The sequence below is a fragment of the Salvelinus alpinus genome, chromosome 5 (assembly GCF_045679555.1).
Source record: "Salvelinus alpinus chromosome 5, SLU_Salpinus.1, whole genome shotgun sequence".
In the NCBI taxonomy this organism is placed as follows: domain Eukaryota; kingdom Metazoa; phylum Chordata; class Actinopteri; order Salmoniformes; family Salmonidae; genus Salvelinus; species Salvelinus alpinus.
Genome location: NC_092090.1, coordinates 21,618,007 through 21,637,094, shown reverse-complemented (window position 1 = coordinate 21,637,094; position 19,088 = coordinate 21,618,007). Strand labels below are relative to the sequence as shown.

At 40.8% G+C, this 19,088-nt stretch overlaps 2 protein-coding genes across 2 annotated transcripts in view; both read left to right on the top strand.

Moving 5' to 3' along the window:
- Window positions 1-6,004, top strand: part of iqgap1 (IQ motif containing GTPase activating protein 1) — a 58,923-nt gene extending 52,919 nt beyond the window's left edge. Inside the window, exons 31-37 of the mRNA XM_071400967.1 lie at window positions 27-162; window positions 797-884; window positions 2,915-3,124; window positions 3,321-3,490; window positions 4,057-4,179; window positions 5,009-5,117; window positions 5,347-6,004. Of these exons, the coding sequence (XP_071257068.1) occupies window positions 27-162; window positions 797-884; window positions 2,915-3,124; window positions 3,321-3,490; window positions 4,057-4,179; window positions 5,009-5,117; window positions 5,347-5,460 (950 nt within the window). The 3' untranslated portion in view covers window positions 5,461-6,004. The remainder of the gene's footprint in view (window positions 1-26; window positions 163-796; window positions 885-2,914; window positions 3,125-3,320; window positions 3,491-4,056; window positions 4,180-5,008; window positions 5,118-5,346) is intronic.
- Window positions 6,005-8,967: 2,963 nt separating this feature from the next.
- The window catches only part of crtc3 (CREB regulated transcription coactivator 3), a gene marked incomplete in the record, with an annotated part of 81,418 nt that continues 71,297 nt past the window's right edge, over window positions 8,968-19,088 (top strand). Inside the window, 1 exon segment of the mRNA XM_071400945.1 lies at window positions 8,968-10,237. Within this exon segment, the coding sequence (XP_071257046.1) occupies window positions 10,106-10,237 (132 nt within the window).

Here is a 19,088-nt window from a genome sequence, read left to right as displayed (position 1 = left end):
CTAACTGTCCCCTGTTCTCCTTCCAGGTGAGAACCCCCTCCCCCCAGGGGACCCCAACAGGGAGACGATGGGGAAGACAGAGGTGTCCCTCACCCTCGCCAACAAGTTTGACCTCCCCGGAGAGGCCAATGCCGAGATGGACGCCAGGACTCTACTGCTTAAGTAAGAGTAATATTTGTATACAATAAAAAATACACACTTCCTTAGGGCTCTTTCTCGATTGTCTAAATCGGTCCTCTCTTCGCCTTCTCAACTGCTCTTATCTGAAAGAACTGACCAGGTGTAAGCCAGCCTAATGATGAGCTGCCACCATATTGTTTTCACCTGCCAAGTTTCATTTCCAATCAGTGCAGATGGAGAGGAGATGGAGAGGACAGATTTTTTTTTTAAAGCAGTTAGATCCAAGGTGTTAGTTCAAAAGGAGGACAAATTTAGTTCCCAGACTCCTCAGTTGTTTGTGCGTTCCCAGCTGAACCTCATCTTTCCTCTTTCTGGCCTGCTACACCGGAGGCCTAACGTTTGCAGAGCGTGAGACGCTCCAATTCATTTAAATGAAACCTGGGTGTGAGCGCCGGCTCCACGGGAGGCTCACGCTGCTCAGAACTGTTCGCTCTGGTTGTATTTTCCAGATTTCGACTCACAGCTCACACCCAAGAACAATAGCATAAAGTGGCTTTCGCTCTGCTCACACCGGCTAAAAGTTACGATTCCAGTCTAGCAGCTAAAAAAAACTACTGTTGTCTCGACGCCCTAGAATAGCTCCTATGTCTCTTTCCCCCTATCTTTCTCTCTCCAGCACCAAGCGGCTGATCGTGGATGTGATCCGGTTCCAACCTGGAGAAACACTCACTGAGATTCTGGAGGGTGCCGCCAGTCCTGAACAGGTGAGACACCGAGGAGGGAGGGATGAATGGAGGGAGAGACTGGGGGAGAGGGAGACCTGGACTAAACGTTTCAGTGCAATAGTGAAGGTGTAAACTTGGCTGTATAACACCTAAACAGTACATTGAGCTCAAAGTATTGGGACAGTGAAACATTTTGTTGTTTTGGCTCTGTACTCCAGCACTTTGGATTTGAAATGATACAATGACTGAGGTTAAAGTACTGACTGTCAGCTTTTAATTTGAGGGTATTTTCATCCAAATTAGCGCTTTTTGTACATAGTCCCCCCATTTTTAGGGGACCTATTAAAGTAGTCAACATTTTTGTATTTGGTCCCATATTCCTAGCATGCAATGATGATAAAATCAAGCTTGGGACTCTACAACCTTGTTGGATGCATTTGCAGTTTTGGTTGTGATTATGATTATTTTGTGCCCAATAGAAATTAATGGTAAATAATTTAAGTCGCTTTATTGTAAATAAGAATAGAATGTTTCTAAACACTTCTACATTAATGTGGATGCTACCATGGTTACGGGTAGTCCTGAATGAATCGTGAATAATGATGAATGAGAAAGTTAGAGGCATAAAATATCATACCCCTTGTTATTGTAATGGTGAGAGGTTAGCATGTCTTGGGGTATGATACTTGTGTGCCTAACTTCCGTACCCTGCACACTCTAATTGACAAAGAAACAAAACCAAAACAAAGGCAAAGTCTTCTCATGCTTTGTTGATTTCAAAAAGACTTTAGGCGCCTCCCGAGTGGCGCAGCGGTGTAAGGCACTGCAGGGCTTGAGGCGTCACTACAGATCCGGGTTCGATCCCAGGCTGTGTCGCAGCTGGCTGCAACCGGGAGGCCCATGATGCTGCACAATGGGCCCAGCGTCGTCTGGGTTAGGGGAGGGTTTGGCCCGCCTGGATGTACTTGTCCCATCGCGCTCTAGTGACTCCTGTGGCGTGCCGGGCTCATGCACGTTGACACGATCGCCAGCTGTACAGTGTTTCCTTCGACACATCAGGTTAAGCGAGAAGTGTGTCAAGAAGCAGTGCGGCTTGGCAGGGCCGTGTTTCGGAGGACGCATGGCTCTCGACCTTTGCCTCTCCCGAGTCCCATCGCTGCAACTCCCGTACGGACAAGACTGTAACTACCAATTGGATACTTTTCCCACCACTGCAAAACAAGGTGGAAACTGAGCTGCACTTCCTAACCTCCTTCCAAATGTATGACCATGTTAGAGACACATATTTGCCTCAGATTACACAGAACCACAAAGAATTTGAAAACAAACCCAATTTTGATAAACTCCCATATCTAATTAGGTGAAATACCACAGTGTGCATCACAGTAGCAAGATTTGTGACCAGTTGCCATAAGAAAAGAGCAACCAGTGAGGCACAAACACCATCGTAAATACCCATATTTACTATGTTTATTTATTTTCCCTTTTGTACTTCAACTATTTGCTCATGTTTACAACACTGTACATAGCCATAATAACATTTGAAATGTCTCTATTCATTTAACTTGTGTGTAATGTTTACTGTTAATTTCGGATTGTTTATATTTTTCATTTGGTTTGGCAATGTAAACACGTTTCCCATGCAAATAAATTCCTTTGAATTGAGGGGGAGGGAAGGATGCACACCTGTAATATTAGTTAGCTGCTCACACACCAACACTTCATCTTTGTTTTTGATTATATCGTTGTGCCATAGAGTTAAAGCAGAGAGGGCACACCACAAAAGACTGATAGCATGCACCAGTTTAAAGTAGTCAACTGAGTAGGACTTCCTCTGGGTTCGGGAGTTATCACTTTTGCTTTATTCAACTATGATTTGTGCACAGTGACAGTATAGGGCCCCTGAAAGTTGCCCCTAGACGCTGATCTTGAGTCAGTTTAGCATTTTCCCCACTACTCCTTAGGTTAGAATTGGGGGAAGGGAAGCTGATCCTAGATCTGTGCCTTGGGGAATCTTCACCCCAGCGCCACAGCAACACATGACACCACCCCTGTTTTCCCCCTCCCAGGAAGTGGAGTACCAGCGTGCTATGCAGCGGCGTGCCATCCGTGATGCCAAAACCCCGGAGAAGATGAAGCAGGCCAAACCGGTGGTGGATGACAGCCTGACGCTGCAGGGCAAGAAGGACAAGATCAGGAGCAACCTGCAGCGCCTGGCAGAGCTGGGCAAGGTGCACCCTGACAACCGCTACCAGGACCTCATCAACGACATCGCCAAGGTACAGCTCGCTAGTTGAAGCTGTGTGTGTATGTCCACCCATTGAACCACTTCTAGGACCTCAACGACATCGCCATGGTACTGTGTGAGAGTGTCAGTGTTTCTGTGTCTCACGTGATGTGTGTGTGTGTGTGGTACTTATAGTATACGTGTTTTTGTGGATGTGCCACGTAAAATATAACGTATGTGTGTTCCAGGACATCCGAAACCAGCGGCGGTATCGGCAGCGGAGGAAGGCGGAGCTGGTGAAGCTCCAACAGACTAACACCGCCCTCAACTCCAAGACCGCCTTCTACAACGTCCAGATTGACTACTACAATCAGTACATCAAGACCTGCATGGACAACCTGGCCAGCAACAAGGGCAAGTGAGTGGCCTTTCTCTTCATACCAGAGGGAAGACGCTAGCCTCCAGGTTTGAGAGGTGGGCCGGAGACCGGAGGGATGCAGGTTGGAATCCCAGTGTTGACGGAGGATGTTTTGTGTGTCAGTAGAATAAAGGATCAAGAGCTCAACTTTGAATTCTTATTACAGAAATGTTGTTGGGTGCGGGGTGTAAGTGAATAAGACAGACGGGGAAACTTGCACTGCAGAGGTCAAGGGTTTGAACCTATTAGAGGGCTGGGTGGAGCCATCGTCATACTTTTTACATCTGGGTTGTGTTCATTAGAACACAAGTTAACAAAATGTTGATAAACTTAACAAGTGTTTATTGGACAAGTCTAGGAAGTACCTCTCCATTTTTTATTAAGTTTTAATTCCATGCCTATTTTGTTAACGACCCTGAAATGGAATGGAACTGCCGAAATGTTAAGTTTCTAGCAGAAGGCAACTGCAACTCAGGTTGAGGGAACGTTATTACATGGACTGCTATTTCCTCTGTTACGATGTGTGACAGTGTTATGGACACGATCTTCTCTCCCTCCCTCCTCAGGCTGTCAAAGAAACCAGGTGACACCAAGGCCAAGAAGAGTAAACAGGTGTCTCAGAAGTACACCGCCGCTCGCCTCCATGAGAAGGGTGTGCTGATCGAGATTGAAGACCTGCAGACAAACCAGTAAGTCAAAGATACACCTTGGATGTTTAGTTAATAATTGTTTACCAACTGTTGTCTTGAATGTTAGCTGTATGGGATATATGATGTAATATGGATACATCACACAAATCCTTAGTTTTAGGCAAATAATAGTGTTCATGTTTTTGCTCAATGTGTGAGGGTAGCTGTGCCCCTTTCTGTCCTATTTTAGTCATGGATTGATTGGTTGATTGATCAGATTTGTCATTGATAATCAATCAAAATAAAACCCTTTCACGTAAACATTTTAATTCATACAATCGACTGCGCCGAGACATCAGATCCAGTTTAGTTGTTCGGTATCCAAGCCGTTAACAAAGAACCTGAACATTATGCACTCTAGTCTGTGGCGACACACAGATCATTTGTGTCTGAAACATCTGGTTTGAGACAGTATTTATTTTAATGGGAGTCATCTGTTGACGGATGATGGACGGCGATGTTTGTCTGATTAAAAAAATATATATAATTAAATTTAAACTCACAGATTTCGCTCTTTTATTGAAAATAGTTGACTTGGATTGATCTTTTGACAGTCAACAACTGATGAAAACCTACAAGATTTAATCCGTGTGGCCGTAGCCTATATCTATCTCAAGCATATTTGCATTTACAGTACTTACTACTTTGGCACTGTACCCATACTTTGTACCTGCCCGTATAATTCCCATACCTGCATAGTGGCGCACACACAAACCCTGACTGAGTGGACACCTGTTCAGAGACCACACCGACACACTCCAAACTCAATGGTACTGTATGTCATATAGCTAGTACTGTACATTGTGACATCCCCCTCCCCCACACACAGGTTTAAGAACGTCATCTTTGAGATCTCTCCGTCGGAGGCGGTTGGAGTGTTCGATGTGAAGGCCAAGTTCATGGGAGTGCACTTGGAGACGTTACAGTTGGAATACCAGGTATACATATATGAATGAATGATGTACAGTGATGCCGGGATGTGAGAAAGGTGGTGGTCAAATGGGATTTTATGGTTTGTTGATGATATTTCTGTCTTTTTTTAAAATACTTTTTCGAATGATTCCTTCTCCATTTCTCATCTCCCTCACTCTCCCCTTTCTCTGCTCCTCTCCCTCTTCCTGCCTCTCATGCTCTCCCTCCATCTCTTCCTTCTCTTCTCTCTCCCAGGACCTCCTCCAGCTGCAGTACGAGGGTGTGGCTGTGATGAAGCTCTTCGACAGGGCCACCATCAATGTCAACCTGCTCATCTTCCTGCTCAACAAGAAGTTTTACGGAAAATAGATGGATGAGACGGGGAGAGGGAGGGAAAGAAGGAGAGGGGGCTACAGACACTGTTGAGAACAGAACATCTAACAGAGGGCCTTGGCTCTATGCTGTCTTATCTTAGCTCGGTTTCCCCCTTTTCCGCACTACTTTAAGTATATGTATTCATTATGTGCCTTATTGAGATGGAATATTCACCGTACGGTATGTGCCTTATTCGCCAAGGAAAAGTCCACCGGAAGCCTGCTGGATGCGCCCAGTGTATCCTGGTCAGGATCCAGAGTGCTTGTTGTGTTTTGTGTTACTATGTTACTGTAAGACTGTCAAAGGTAGAAGATATGGATTTGTCTGTGTCAGGCGCTTGTTTTCCAGTTATATGAAACACAGTTCAACAGTTGCATGCTGATGACATCACGCAAGCAATTTTGTCATACAGTATAGCTTTAAGAAACTTGCAAATCCACTATTGGCATAGGAAATAGCCTTTCAAGAGTAGACTGAACAATCAATGTAGAAAAGATGTGTTATTATGCTTTGTGTTAAATAAATGTATAAAAGAAAACTGTCCTTATTTATTCTTTGTGTTGTCAGTCCTCCAAGTATAGTTAATGTTACTTTTTATTTTCCTTTTAAGGAGCATAGTGTCAGAGCAAATCACGTTTCATAGTTCTTTAGTCACACATTCACTATTAATTGAAAATACGGTGACTTCAGTTGATTTTACTCCATTCACCACTCTAAAGGAAATCATTCATACACTCCAGTCTAGAGTGCAGTATTATATAACAATGAAGAGAGATATGCTTTAGGTTCCAGTAGATGTCACTCACTGTACACTAAACAAACCGTCTCAGCACAGAATCCTTATGACAATCGGCTCCATTTCAGAAGACTGGAAAGCGTGATATACAGTACTGCCCTGTCAGAATTGTTTAGAAATGTTTTTTTTTTTTAACCAGTGTACCCTTGTATTGAAGTTAATTTACACTGGGCCTAACCAGGATATAGTTATCTAGGAGCCTAAGCTCTTTCTGTGTTATGTTTTGCCCGTAGTCCATAGAATGTTTTACATGTTTTAAAACGAATTAAGCTTTAATGCAATATGTCATTTATTTGACTTTTATATCATCCACAAGCTATTTTTCATGAGATACATTATTACCAGTGACTTATAAAAATAAATAAAAGGTGACACTTTAAAACATTCATTAAGATGCTTTTTAAATTATTACATGCTTAGAACGCTTACACATGATTATACATTTTAATGTTTATAAATTGTGAAATACACAGATTATTATGCACACTGTTTATGAATAGTAAATTTCCCGGAGCTGTGAGGGGAACGGCACCTCCGTACCTTCAGGCTCTGATCAGGCCCTACACCCAAACAAGGGCACTGCGTTCATCCACCTCTGGCCTGCTCGCCTCCCTACCTCTGAGGAAGTACAGCTCCCGCTCAGCCCAGTCAAAACTGTTCGCTGCTCTGGCACCCCAATGGTGGAACAAACTCCCCCACGACGCCAGGTCAGCGGAGTCAATCACCACCTTCCGGAAACATCTGAAACCCCACCTCTTTAAGGAATACCTACGATAGGATAAAGTAATCCTTCTAACCCCCCCCCCCTAAGAGTTAGATGCACTATTGTAAAGTGGTTGTTCCACTGGATATCATAAGGTGAATGCACCAACTTGTAAGTCGCTCTGGATAAGAGCGTCTGCAAAATGACTTAAATGTAAATGTAAATTAACTTTAAGGGAAGGTTTCCCAAAACCAGATCCAGCCTAGTTCTGGACTGAAATATATTTTCAATAGAGATTCAGGATTAACCTAAACTGTGTCTGGGAAACTGGTCCTATTAGTTAAAATGTATTGTTTGGCAGAATATGTCAGTATAATTTTATTTTCATTGTATGATGTAATATTTTTTCTCCATGTGGACACTAGCCAGCAGGTCCTAGTACTGTATGTCCATGGATGATTGGATAGGTTTGAGAATGAAAAGTACAATTTAAGGAACTGAATAAACCAAGCTAATTTACTTTCACGTGTGTGCCACTGTGGTAAAATGCATATTTACGATTGTTATGAGCACTTAAATGTTTCCTTAATTTATTTAGTAGACATTTGTATCCAGGTCAATTACCATTCAGTTCACTAAATAATGAGGCTGAACAACCGTATGATAAAGGCTAGGCCGGAAGTAGGACAAATATAAGCACCCACCTAATTTGTATTATTATTTAAAGGCAATTTCCAATTGAGACACATATCTGCAGCGTTCACCTAGAATGTGAACATGGTAACATTACTTTTAAAAGGCTCATTGTTGACAGGCCGATCTGATTAAATCCTGGCCTAGGTGTCACAAGCAAAACACGAACAGAAATAGCAACATGTTCCCCATGGTTTCAAATACACAAAATGATGTAATATGCAGTTTCTTATCTTAATGGATGCTATGATTAAATGATGTACAAAATGAAGCAAAAACACTTTTTTTCAGACAAAGGCTATATTTTCATTCCTAGGCTATATTCAGAAGTGGTTACAGTCATATTTCAGTGTATCAAGTGATCCCCAGTGTCAAATAATCTCAGTTTAGCAACCATCTCTACTATGAACTAGGTTTCCATCCAATTGATGCCAGATTTTCATACAAATATTTTAAAATCTGCATAAAGAAAATCTAACTTTTTGTGAAAAAAAAATCAGTGTGTGATGACGTAGTGCACACAAAATGTACTTTTTCGCTTAAGTTTTCATCTCCCGAATAAAAATCTAAAGTTCATTGTGTTTCCAGTGCAGTTTCAACTCGACCAATAGTTTTGTCTCAAAAACTGGGGTCTTGGCACATGTGCTCTAGCCAACAGCTCACAGATACATTGCGGGTAGGCTAGTCAACATGATAAGATTATGGATAAGAGCGAGAATATTTGTATTTGTCAAACGGCAGTCAAGCACCTATCATGTCTCCAGAATAAGACCCTTGATATTTAGTGGAAAGAAGCATCAAGCTCATCGTTGTGCACTTTCACCACCCTGTGAACTTCATAACTTATTTCATCTGTAGCCAAATAAACGACATGGTTTCCCGAGTTGTAGTGGGATGACCACACACCATATCATCATGTGACTCCAAGTTTACTTCCATATGATGGTTATTATATGTTTGCGCATAAAGGTGCTTGACCAACATTTCTTGCATAATTAATTTTATCGAAACAAAAAGATCCCACCATGTCAAACAAACTATTTATCTGTTGGCTTTTATAAAATTGTACCAAAACTTCTGTTTCTATCACAGCTGTCTTGACTTTGTATTTATACTGTATGACTTAACTCGCATAAAAACGGGATGGAAACTTGTTATTGGCTGCAGTGAAAATGATTCCTGTGAAGTGTTTCCATGCTACACTATTCAGTTGGATAATGCGGCCAGGTACACATCCCCTTTAAGAGTTCTTCATTGCCCTCCTGTGGACATAACCGGTAAGGTTGTTTTACAGTTTCAAGCTGTTTTTTTTATATGGCAGGATCAGTGGGGAAAGAGATCTCACCATCGAGAGCCGACAAACTATGGAGCGATATGCAACAGGAGGAGACAAGACGAGAAGAAGCTCGACTTTACCGCATGGATTTGAATGTTTACATGCGAACTAAATATAGCCTGTAAAAAATTGTTGTAGCTGTTACAGTCGACCTGCCTAATCAGAGGACCAGAATCGAAAGCAATGTATTTGAGATCGAGAGAGTGGATTATGTTACATGCTGATTTGGATAACGCTCGCGCTGCTACTGCAAGATCTTTCCGACACTTGTTGAAATGACATTTCGAAATCTTCTCCACAAGGGAAGTATTCGCTAATGAAAACATTGCTAACAACTATATTTGGGCGTAATTCAAACTAACTGCCGAGGGTAACGTTAGCAAATATTGTTTTAGATAGTTTACAAATCTTTAGCTAACGTAAGTTGCGCTTCTTTTCTGCTGTTCGTGTCGCATTACGCGGTAGCTACTGTACGAGCTAGCTGCGTAGCTGTAATTTCTATCGATGAACATTTTTATACACTGCATAAAATGACAGTTTTGATAGCTTTGAAGAGGTTGAAGTACTTATTAGTTATTTAGCTACGCGTGTTGCCTCAATTGACAATGCATTGTTGGCTACGTCATCAAAACGTTACTATTTTAAGCTAAATTGTCAATGAAGAAAATGGAAGTGACAGGTAGCTAGCTAGCACTGGCACTCTCTCACGCTAGCTAGTTAGCATAACTAGCTACTGATTGAGTTTCCAACAAGTTGTTGGCTTGTTATTAGTTTAGTTAATTATTTACAAATGTAAATATTTTCACATGCATTGACAATACGTTGGGATGTATAAAACTCAATAACTTCGGTAAGCGTTACCTGCTGGCACCGTAAACATATTTTGGAATTTGATTGTTTACAAACACTTGTCAGCTGAACTGTTCACTATTGTTAACCTATGTGGCTAACGTTAGCTAGCACCGAAGATTTGTCAACGCGACGATTTGAAGCAGCACTGATGGATTCGCTAAAAGTGGACTGACAATCAAAACCACACTATCTATATTTGTGCCCCAAGCACTCGCTTTACATTTTTTAAGTAAAGTTTTGAAACTGTGCGGCCCACACCATGTCCGGATCCCCGGGCTCGGGTGGCTCAAACCCCAGGAAGTTCAGCGAAAAGATAGCGCTGCACAACCAGAAACAAGCAGAGGAGACGCGGGCCTTCGATCAGCTTATGACAGATCTCACTGTCTCAAGGGTAAGCAGATCCCTGTCTATAAATATCGAATTATTAAGTGTGATTTATTAGTGCATGAGTGGTCTCAAGCTAGATAGGAATGCCATGTTTAGTTTGATCAAGGAAGTTGGACAGGCAAGCCAGCAGGGTGTGAATGCTCTCTGCTGTCAAGCAGCGGGGCACCTGTCAAACTTGTGTCACAATTCATTGAGGTTATGGTTAGGCAGGTTACTTCGAAATAAGGCTAGCTGTTTAAAAAAAGAACCCTATGGCTATTGTTTACTATATAACTACAATGACTGTAGTTAACCATAAGGTTTTTAATAGTTACAACAAGGATAATCCTTAAATCAAAGTTAAATTCATCAGGGTTGTTTGGAAATATATTTACCCTAAACAGGGGGCTATCAATCGATGGGTGATTAGTGGCTGACGGTTCACACTCCCTAATTAGACATAGATCAGCATTGATCACTGCCGTGTGTGATGTGAACAGAAACATCACCAGTAAACATGCTTTCTGCACCACCCACTCTTGCACTCGTCAGCCTATTTTTGAATGAAATGATTGGTTAATAACCAGCCAGCTGCTGCATATTCTTCTATGAGTCATCATTAGCAGCAATGTGTTGTCGTCATATGATGTATAGATGGCAATTATAATGGCGCCTCTAATTTTGCCTTCACAATAAACAGTGACTTAACTACATTCCCCTGTAATCATCCATTTGAATATACACTCTCAGATTTGTAAGTTGATTTCTATTCATAAGAATTTGTCTAAACTAATGTTGCATTTTTTTTATACTGAGAAGTGAGATCTTCGGGCCTGCCTTTTCTGCACTGAATGGGACCCAAACCACTAATTATGTGCCGATATCATCCATTTAACTGTTTATTAAATTTACATTTCAGTCATATAGCAGATGCTCTTATCTAAAGCAACTTACAGCTACTAATGTTAATGTAGCTAGGGTAACATTGAATTGGGCAGTCCTTCACATTTGTGGGGACAATTGCATTCTAAAACACCCAAGCCCAGTTTACTGTGTTAGGCTGCATCAAGGTCTCAAATCAATCCCCTCTATTGTGAATGAGCAACTCTCACATTGCTTTACAGTGGGACACACACACAGTCATGCTGCTCTTATCTTCAATTGAGCCCTAGAGGGCTTTATCTCCTGCATGTATCTTAATGGAGTAAAAAGGCAGAGTTATTGGGGGCGTTGGGGGACTCATGCCTGGTTTTGCTCAGTGTTGGTAGCCTGCAACCGTTGGAGGTTGGCAGGTCGAATATAAAGATGACAAGGGCATCCTTGTATTGGGAACTTATTTGTTGAGGAATGTAACTGTTTTTCTGGGTGATTTGTGAGGTTTTAATTGCACTTCCCATGACTGTGTTTTAATGTGTGTGTAAAATGAATGGCCAAAGCTTGCTGGGAACCATGTGTAGACATACCAGCCCCGCCTCATCTGCTAACTACTCATAACAAGTTCACCATGTGTATCCAGCTAGCTAGGCAGGAAACTTCTTGTGTGTCTGATTCACTTGAAATGTACAAGCTTTGCATCCAATGTCATGTTTTTCTTGTTGCCGACTACGTCTGAGACTATTTTAATACCAAACAACTAGCACCACAGCTGCTATGTAGAGACACTCTTAGGGACTTACAGTCAATCTTTTCACAACTCCGCACAGATGGAATCTACAAGGGTAGCATTTCTTGCAGTTGCTACATTAATTTTAGACTTTAATGATGTGAATTAGGGCTGCACGATATGGGAGAAATCGAATAGCTATTTACATTTTTTAAATGTAGTTCTTTACCAAATATTGTGATTTGACAAAGGTCATAACTTTTGGAATCTTAGAAATAAAATGACTTATATTAAGAAGCAGAGTGGAAAGCAGCATCGTTTTAGTTTGGAATAGAGGTCGTCCGATTATGATTTTTCAACGCCAATAACGATTATTGGAGGACCAAAAAAAGCCGATGCCGATTTTATTTATTTATATATATATATATATATATATATATATATATAAAATTACAACAATACTGAATGAACAATGAACACTTTTATTTTAACTTAATATAATACATCAATAATATATAATAATATCTATTTAGTCTCGAATAATGAAACATGCTCAATTTGGTTTAAATAATTCAAAAACAAAGTTGGAGAAGAAAGTAAAAGTGCAATATGTGCCATGTAAAAAAAGCTACCGTTTAAGTTCCTTGCTCAGAACATATGAAAGCTGGTGGTTCAATGTTCCCAGTTAAGAAGTTTTAGGTTGTAGTTATTATAGGAATTATGACTCGTCGACTATTTCTCTTTATACCATTTGTATTTCATATACCTTTGACTATTGGATGTTCTTATAGGCACTTTAGTATTGCCTGCCTAATCTCAAGAGTTGATAGGCTTGAAGTCATAAACAGCGCTGTGATTCAAGCATTGCTAAGAGCTGCTGGCGAACACAGTAAAGTTTGAATGAATGCTTACGAGCGTGCTGCTGCCTACCACCACTCAGTCAGACTGCTCTATCAAATATCGAATCATAGACTTAATTCTAATATAATAAACACAGAAATACGAGCCTTTGGTCATTAATATGGTCAAACCAAGAAACTATCATTTCGAAATCAAAAATGTATTTTTTCAGTGAAATACAGAACTGTTCTGTATTTTATCGAACGGGTGGCAACCCTAAGTCTAAATATTGCTGTTACATTGCACAAACTTCAATGTTATGTCATAATTCTGGAAAATTAGTTCGGAACAAGCCAGGCAGCCCAAACTGTTGCATATACCCTGACTCTGCGTGCAATGAATGCAAGAGAAGTGACACAATTTCCCTAGTTAATATTGCCTGCTAACATGAATTTCTTTTAACTAAATATGCAGGTTTAAAAATAACATCATTCATTCCCCCTTCTCTCCTCTTCCACCCTTCAGTTACATTTATCCTGTACTGTGGATTGGGAGCTGACAACGGTGGCATTCATTAGGCACCAAACAGGAGAGAACTGAATTAAACAGGGAGGTATTAACTGTACTTGTCAAAAAAGAAACGCTCTGTCATTTTCTGTTAAAAAGCATCTCAAAACGTTTTGTTGTGCCCTAATGAACAAGGTCAAAGGCAGCTATTAAGAATGCCCACCTCCACACAATCACAAGCTGAATTGAAATCTCTTGATTTGATTCATTTTCTGCCTTCTGAAACATGAAAGCACTCTACACACGCACAGTCAAGAAAACTAACATGATCTCCTGGGAAAAAATATAAACGTTCTATTCACATTATTTCCATACCATCGCTTCACAATGTCTTCTTTTATGAGAGGCCAGAGTTTGAAATGGCCAGTTAAAGGAGATGTGGTTTGGAGGCTACTCCGAGTGATGTTGCCTGTAAGGTATGAACTGTTGATGACCCGTGAGACACCCAGTTGCAGTTGTCGGAGTCCATGAGACGCTGGCAGAAAACGTCTGTAATTAAAACTCACCGTTTCAACATTCACAACAGGCCACTACAGGCTGAGTTGAAAGTGCTCGAGTGGCTCTGTGTTTGGGTCTGTTTTAGGGCTGGGAATTGCCAGGGACCTCACAATACGATATTGTTGTGAAATGTTGGTGCCGATATGAATTGCAATTCTATACAGTGAGCTCAAAGTATTGGGACTGGGACACTTTTTTGGGGGGCTCTGTACTCCAGCACTTCTATTCTTATTTACAATAAAAGTGACTCCAAAATTACACAATACATTATTTACTATTAATTTCTATTAGGCACAAAATAATCTGAAACACAACCAAAACAAACCGCAAACGCATCCAACTATTTTTGTGACAAACTTGATCAAGTCATTGTGTGCTATGAATATGGGACCAGATTTAATACACATAAGTGAATTTGTCACGATACTTTTGGTCAAAATGCTTCACCCGATATGGTGAAAATACCCTCAAATTAAAGATGAGTCTGCACTTTAACCCCATTTGTCATTTTATCATTTCAAATCCAAAGTACTAGACTACAGAGCCAAAACAATTGAAATTTGATGTTCCAAACATATAGCTCATGCAGAGGGACGAGAGAGCCATGAGAAAATACGTTTTGATCAGTCATGGAATTAAGTGCTTAAAACAAATTGGCTCCCTTTTTTAAAAATATGGAGAACAAGCTATGAAGGGAAAAATGTTTTGGTGCAGGTACAGCCAACTAGTGCGAAAATCATATTGGGATATTATTTGACAAGACAGTAACTAGCAATTTTTAATTTTACACCTCACTAGTCTGTTTTCACCGGAGGGTAAACTGCTTTCCCACCACTGTGCGTAGTAGACCTAGGCTATGAGTTTGCCAGCTAATGTAGATAAATGCATAGGGTAGCCTACATGTAGGCTTATACAGATTTTTCTGTTTCTACTGAAAGAAAAGTGTTCATGTGTCTTCATAAAGTTGTTGTTGTTGCACACTCTTTAGGAAAGTAAACTAGCAGTGTCTTCCTGCTTTGTGAAGAAGGTCTACACCGGTGCTTCATGGTCTGCAGATACTGTCTGCTTCTCCTATGTTGTTAATCTGCAGTTTGTCACTAAGGACCTCGTATGAGTTGTTGTGGAAATCGCCTGGATTTCCTCTTTTAACCCGTGGGAATGATTTCACCGCAAGATCTTTGACATTTTGTCCCGCTGTGCTTTTTTTAATGAATAGTATTATTGGATACTGGAATGTGTGTTGTGTTTATGATGGATGTATTTTGGGGTTGTCTTGCTGCATTATCTCGTCCTCCAGAACCCCATTCGTTAAGCACTGTTTTACTTGATTGGCTGTGAGTATTTAAATAGTCCTGCGTTTTGTCTTTGGTGGGACGATCTTGTGATAGGTCATTTTTTATATTAAGGTGTGGTCTATGCCAAGTTAGGCTGTGCCATGTTAGGTAGGCTACCTATCTGGGAAGCTGGGGAAAAGAGAGGGGGTTTTGGTTTTGGCAATGAGATTGCTATGCATTAAGGGGAAATTCCCTCTCGAGTTGATCTTGAGGGGATGTTGGATTCAGAACAGAGATTGTGGTTTTTAAATGCTCAGTCCAACATAGGGCTGAGCGATATATCAAATTAATTTCAATGTTATGTTTAGTCCGACGTTCCAAATGCTTATATTGCAAGATACAAGGTAAAAAAACATTCTCTACAGTTTTTATGACTGTCTTTTTGGTCCTGTCACCTTCTGTGCTGTGTTCACTGCACTTTCCCACACAGACACCAAGCCCCTCCCCCTGCCACTCAAAACAACAAAGACTAAAGAACACTTCTTCCTCACTGACAACAAGCAGTTTAAACTGTCTTTTTGCAGTTGAGGTTTGGTCCAACAGAATCGGTCAGTTAAATAAATAACGTCGTACAGTTAAATAATGAGCACTTTTCTAACGATACCTTTTTTATGTCTCAACTCCCAAAATGTAGAATAGAGCAGACTCTACTAAAATGAGTCTCAATAAACATGATTTTGGAAGATTTTATGCAGCATTGCGGTACCAAATACCGCTAGCAGCATTTTATCAACAGACTGTTCTTTGCTAGCTGTCTGGTCTGTGTTTTCTAAATGTGCAGTGAGTATACAAATACTGATTTATAATAGGGTTGGGTGGTATCCAGATGTTCATACCGTTTCTGTACCATACTGGGCTATACGGTATTACCAAATGTGCACACAAGGGGTGCTATTTCACAACCCCACACAAAACAATTCAGGTAACAGGGATCTTGATCCAGGAGGGGGTTGTATGTCTCTGCTGTAACCAGGAAACTTGATCTTGACGTCTAGCCACTGGGCTAGCAAGTTAGCAAACCAAATGCGAACCTGTAGCCCTGAGCTGGATGTCATTTGTTTGACACGTCTTAGATTTTTTATAGTTATAAGCAGTGGCATAGTGTGAAGCTCCCGTGATACGGGGGTGCCCCCAACCCAAAAAACGAAACCCAAAAAGTTTAGAAAATCATACTGCCGGTTTTTCAAAATATACCATATAAACGGTTTATCACCCAAACCTAATTTATATAAGAAATTGGCAACTCCTTCTGATTCTTAGTAATAAGCATCTTATGCTCATTAATGTCTTTTTATGTTATAAAAAGACATGTTATTAATGAGCATAAGACATAAAAAGCATCTTATCTTATGCTTATGTAGGCCACTTGATTTCAATATCTAAACAAAGTGAACAGTTTGTTCGAACAGGTGGAGATGGACAGGAGGGTGTATTCATAACAGTTCAACTGTTATACCATGTTAGCAAGCAAATACACCCAACTTGGCTAGACTTGAAATATAAAGTTTAGGTGGCTACTCATTAGCACTTGGGCTTGAGTGATTGTTTATGAGACCTGTGTTAATATTTTATGACTGCTACAAGAACTTGGGCACTTGCTGAATGTGCAAATTCTGGTAAAATGTCTAACAAAATTGCATTTTCATAGACAGACTTGAAAGCCAGATCAATGATTATTGCAAAAGTTTGGGGTCACTTCGAAATGGCCTTGTTTTTGAAAGAAATGCACTTTTTATCCATTAAAATAACATTACAGGCTCAAAATGGCCAGAAACAAATAGAAAGAGGAGTGGGAGGCCCCGGTGCCCAACTGAGCAAGAGTACAAGTACGTTAAGAGTGTCTAGTTTGAGAAACAGACGCCTCACAAGTCCTCAACTGGCAGCTTCATTAAATAGTACCCACAAAACACCAGTCTCAACGTCAACAGTGAAGAGGCGACTCTGGGATGCTGGCCTTCTATTCAGAGTTCTTCTGTCCAGTGTGTGTTCTTTTGCCCATGTTAATCTTTTCTTTTTTATTGGCCAGTCTGAGGTATGGCTTTTTCTTAGAAGGCCAGCATCCCGGAGTTGCCTGAGACAAAGTGTCTCAGTTAAATTTGAATGACATTTAATCACAACAAGAGCTAAAGGTCTCCTGAATGTCCCTGAGGCTGTATAGTGTTAAATTAAACCTAGCTTAGCTCCTGGTCAACTCTTTTACTGTCCTCTCTTCTCTGAGAGTTCCTCTTATGTGTAAACCCATTGATTGCATCAAATGAGGTCAGTCTTTGAGATTCAAATTTTGTCCTTTGGTTAGCGTGAGGAAGAAACGCCCCACGGATTTGCCTTTTCCTGATCAGAATTGATAATTGGAACTGTTTACCTTAGCCGAACAAACCATGCTCTGTGTGGTCCCTGAGTTGGTCCTGTGTTGGAGGAGCACAGGGTCTGTATCCACAAAGTGTCTCAGAGTAGGAGTGCTGATCTAGGATCTGTCCATATAGCCTACTGTTAGTCATTATCAGCACTCCTACTCTGAGACACTATGCATACGGGCCCCGCTGTGGAGACATGCTGCTATACCAGACTCATTTCTATGAATTGGTGAATGGATAGGTTACAAAACATTTCCTTCTGGGGTTTCCCTTTAATGCACAGATGTATTCTCCAGAAACTAGACTACGTCATTGGACAGAAATGACACACCTTCCCACACCCATGAGCAAAAGCCTAACCTAAGTATTGTTTGTCTAAAACCTAAGGATTTCTGTAATTTCATTAAATAAGAAATTGATAGTATTATATCATGTATATGAACCATACAGCCAACATTGAAGGCAATGTTTGATTTGAAACAATAAACTAAACCAGCAACAACTTCCATTGTCTTGTTTTTCTGATGTACAACTTTCTGTCACTCTTGCTGTCTTGTCCATATCTTGCCCTTATTATCCCCATGCTCCGCCCATGCAGCTGCTGTGTTGACTGGCATTCTAATGGATGCAATTATAGCCCAGGGGTGACCATTGGCCAATCTTAGTCGTGTAGGAGTGGAGTCAATGCTGGGCTGGAGCAAAATAAAGCGGTTGTACTCCAGAGGACATGCTTAACTTTTTTTAGCACGGCTGTGCTGTGGTCATTGGTACAGGGCGGAGCAGAGTAAAAAAAGTTTTTTTGCACAACCTCGAGTGTACAGTAGCTTTTCTACAATGGGTTACCATTAAAAAAAAAAGTAATGTTATTTTGATAGGCTACTTTCATCCCTCAACGAAAATATAGGTGTTGTTCTGACATCTATGGTTGCTAGCCAAGCCGGCTGGCCGTTGACTATCGGTTTGGTTGCCAGAGACGCGACACATACGTTAAGTCTTTTTGTTCTATATCTATGGACGCGACCCAGTTGTTCGTTCTAAATGTTCCGTTGCCGTCCTGGCTGGCAACGCTCTTATCCCTTGCTAGCTTGCAAACTACGGCTAACACAGTCAGCTCAAACAGTGCAGCTAGAATAACAGCAAAGTAGCTGCAATTGCATTTGTTTATTAAGATGTTTTGGATACATCCATAACAATGAGCTAATGATGCGTGATATTTGGCCGCCATAGAAAATGTGCTTTCTTGTCAGGGCACTGTTCATAGGAGCTAGCCAACTACACAGCTAACGCAATTACTTCAAACTGAAGCTGGTAGGACAGCAAACTAGCTGCATTTCATATCGTTTGACCTGTTTCTGTATTTCTTTGTATATACCCATGAATATTATGCTGATTTCAACTGGTTGAGAAAAGATTGAACGTGTCAGGACGAGACTTTCACAATAGGACAGTGGAGATCGAATGTCAATATTGAAACTGTTGCAAATGTTGAGAGACAGATAGCAACTATTGTACATCCCCCCGCAAACCAAGAAGCAACGGGAAGTAATGTCTAGATACCTTGATTGGATAGTGGATGAGCAGTGATTTCCCCTGATGGAACAGAAAACAACATTCCCATTTTTGCATCTGGCTTACCCGTGCTTAACAGTTTTTTATTTTTTCGTATGGTCGAGACGCATT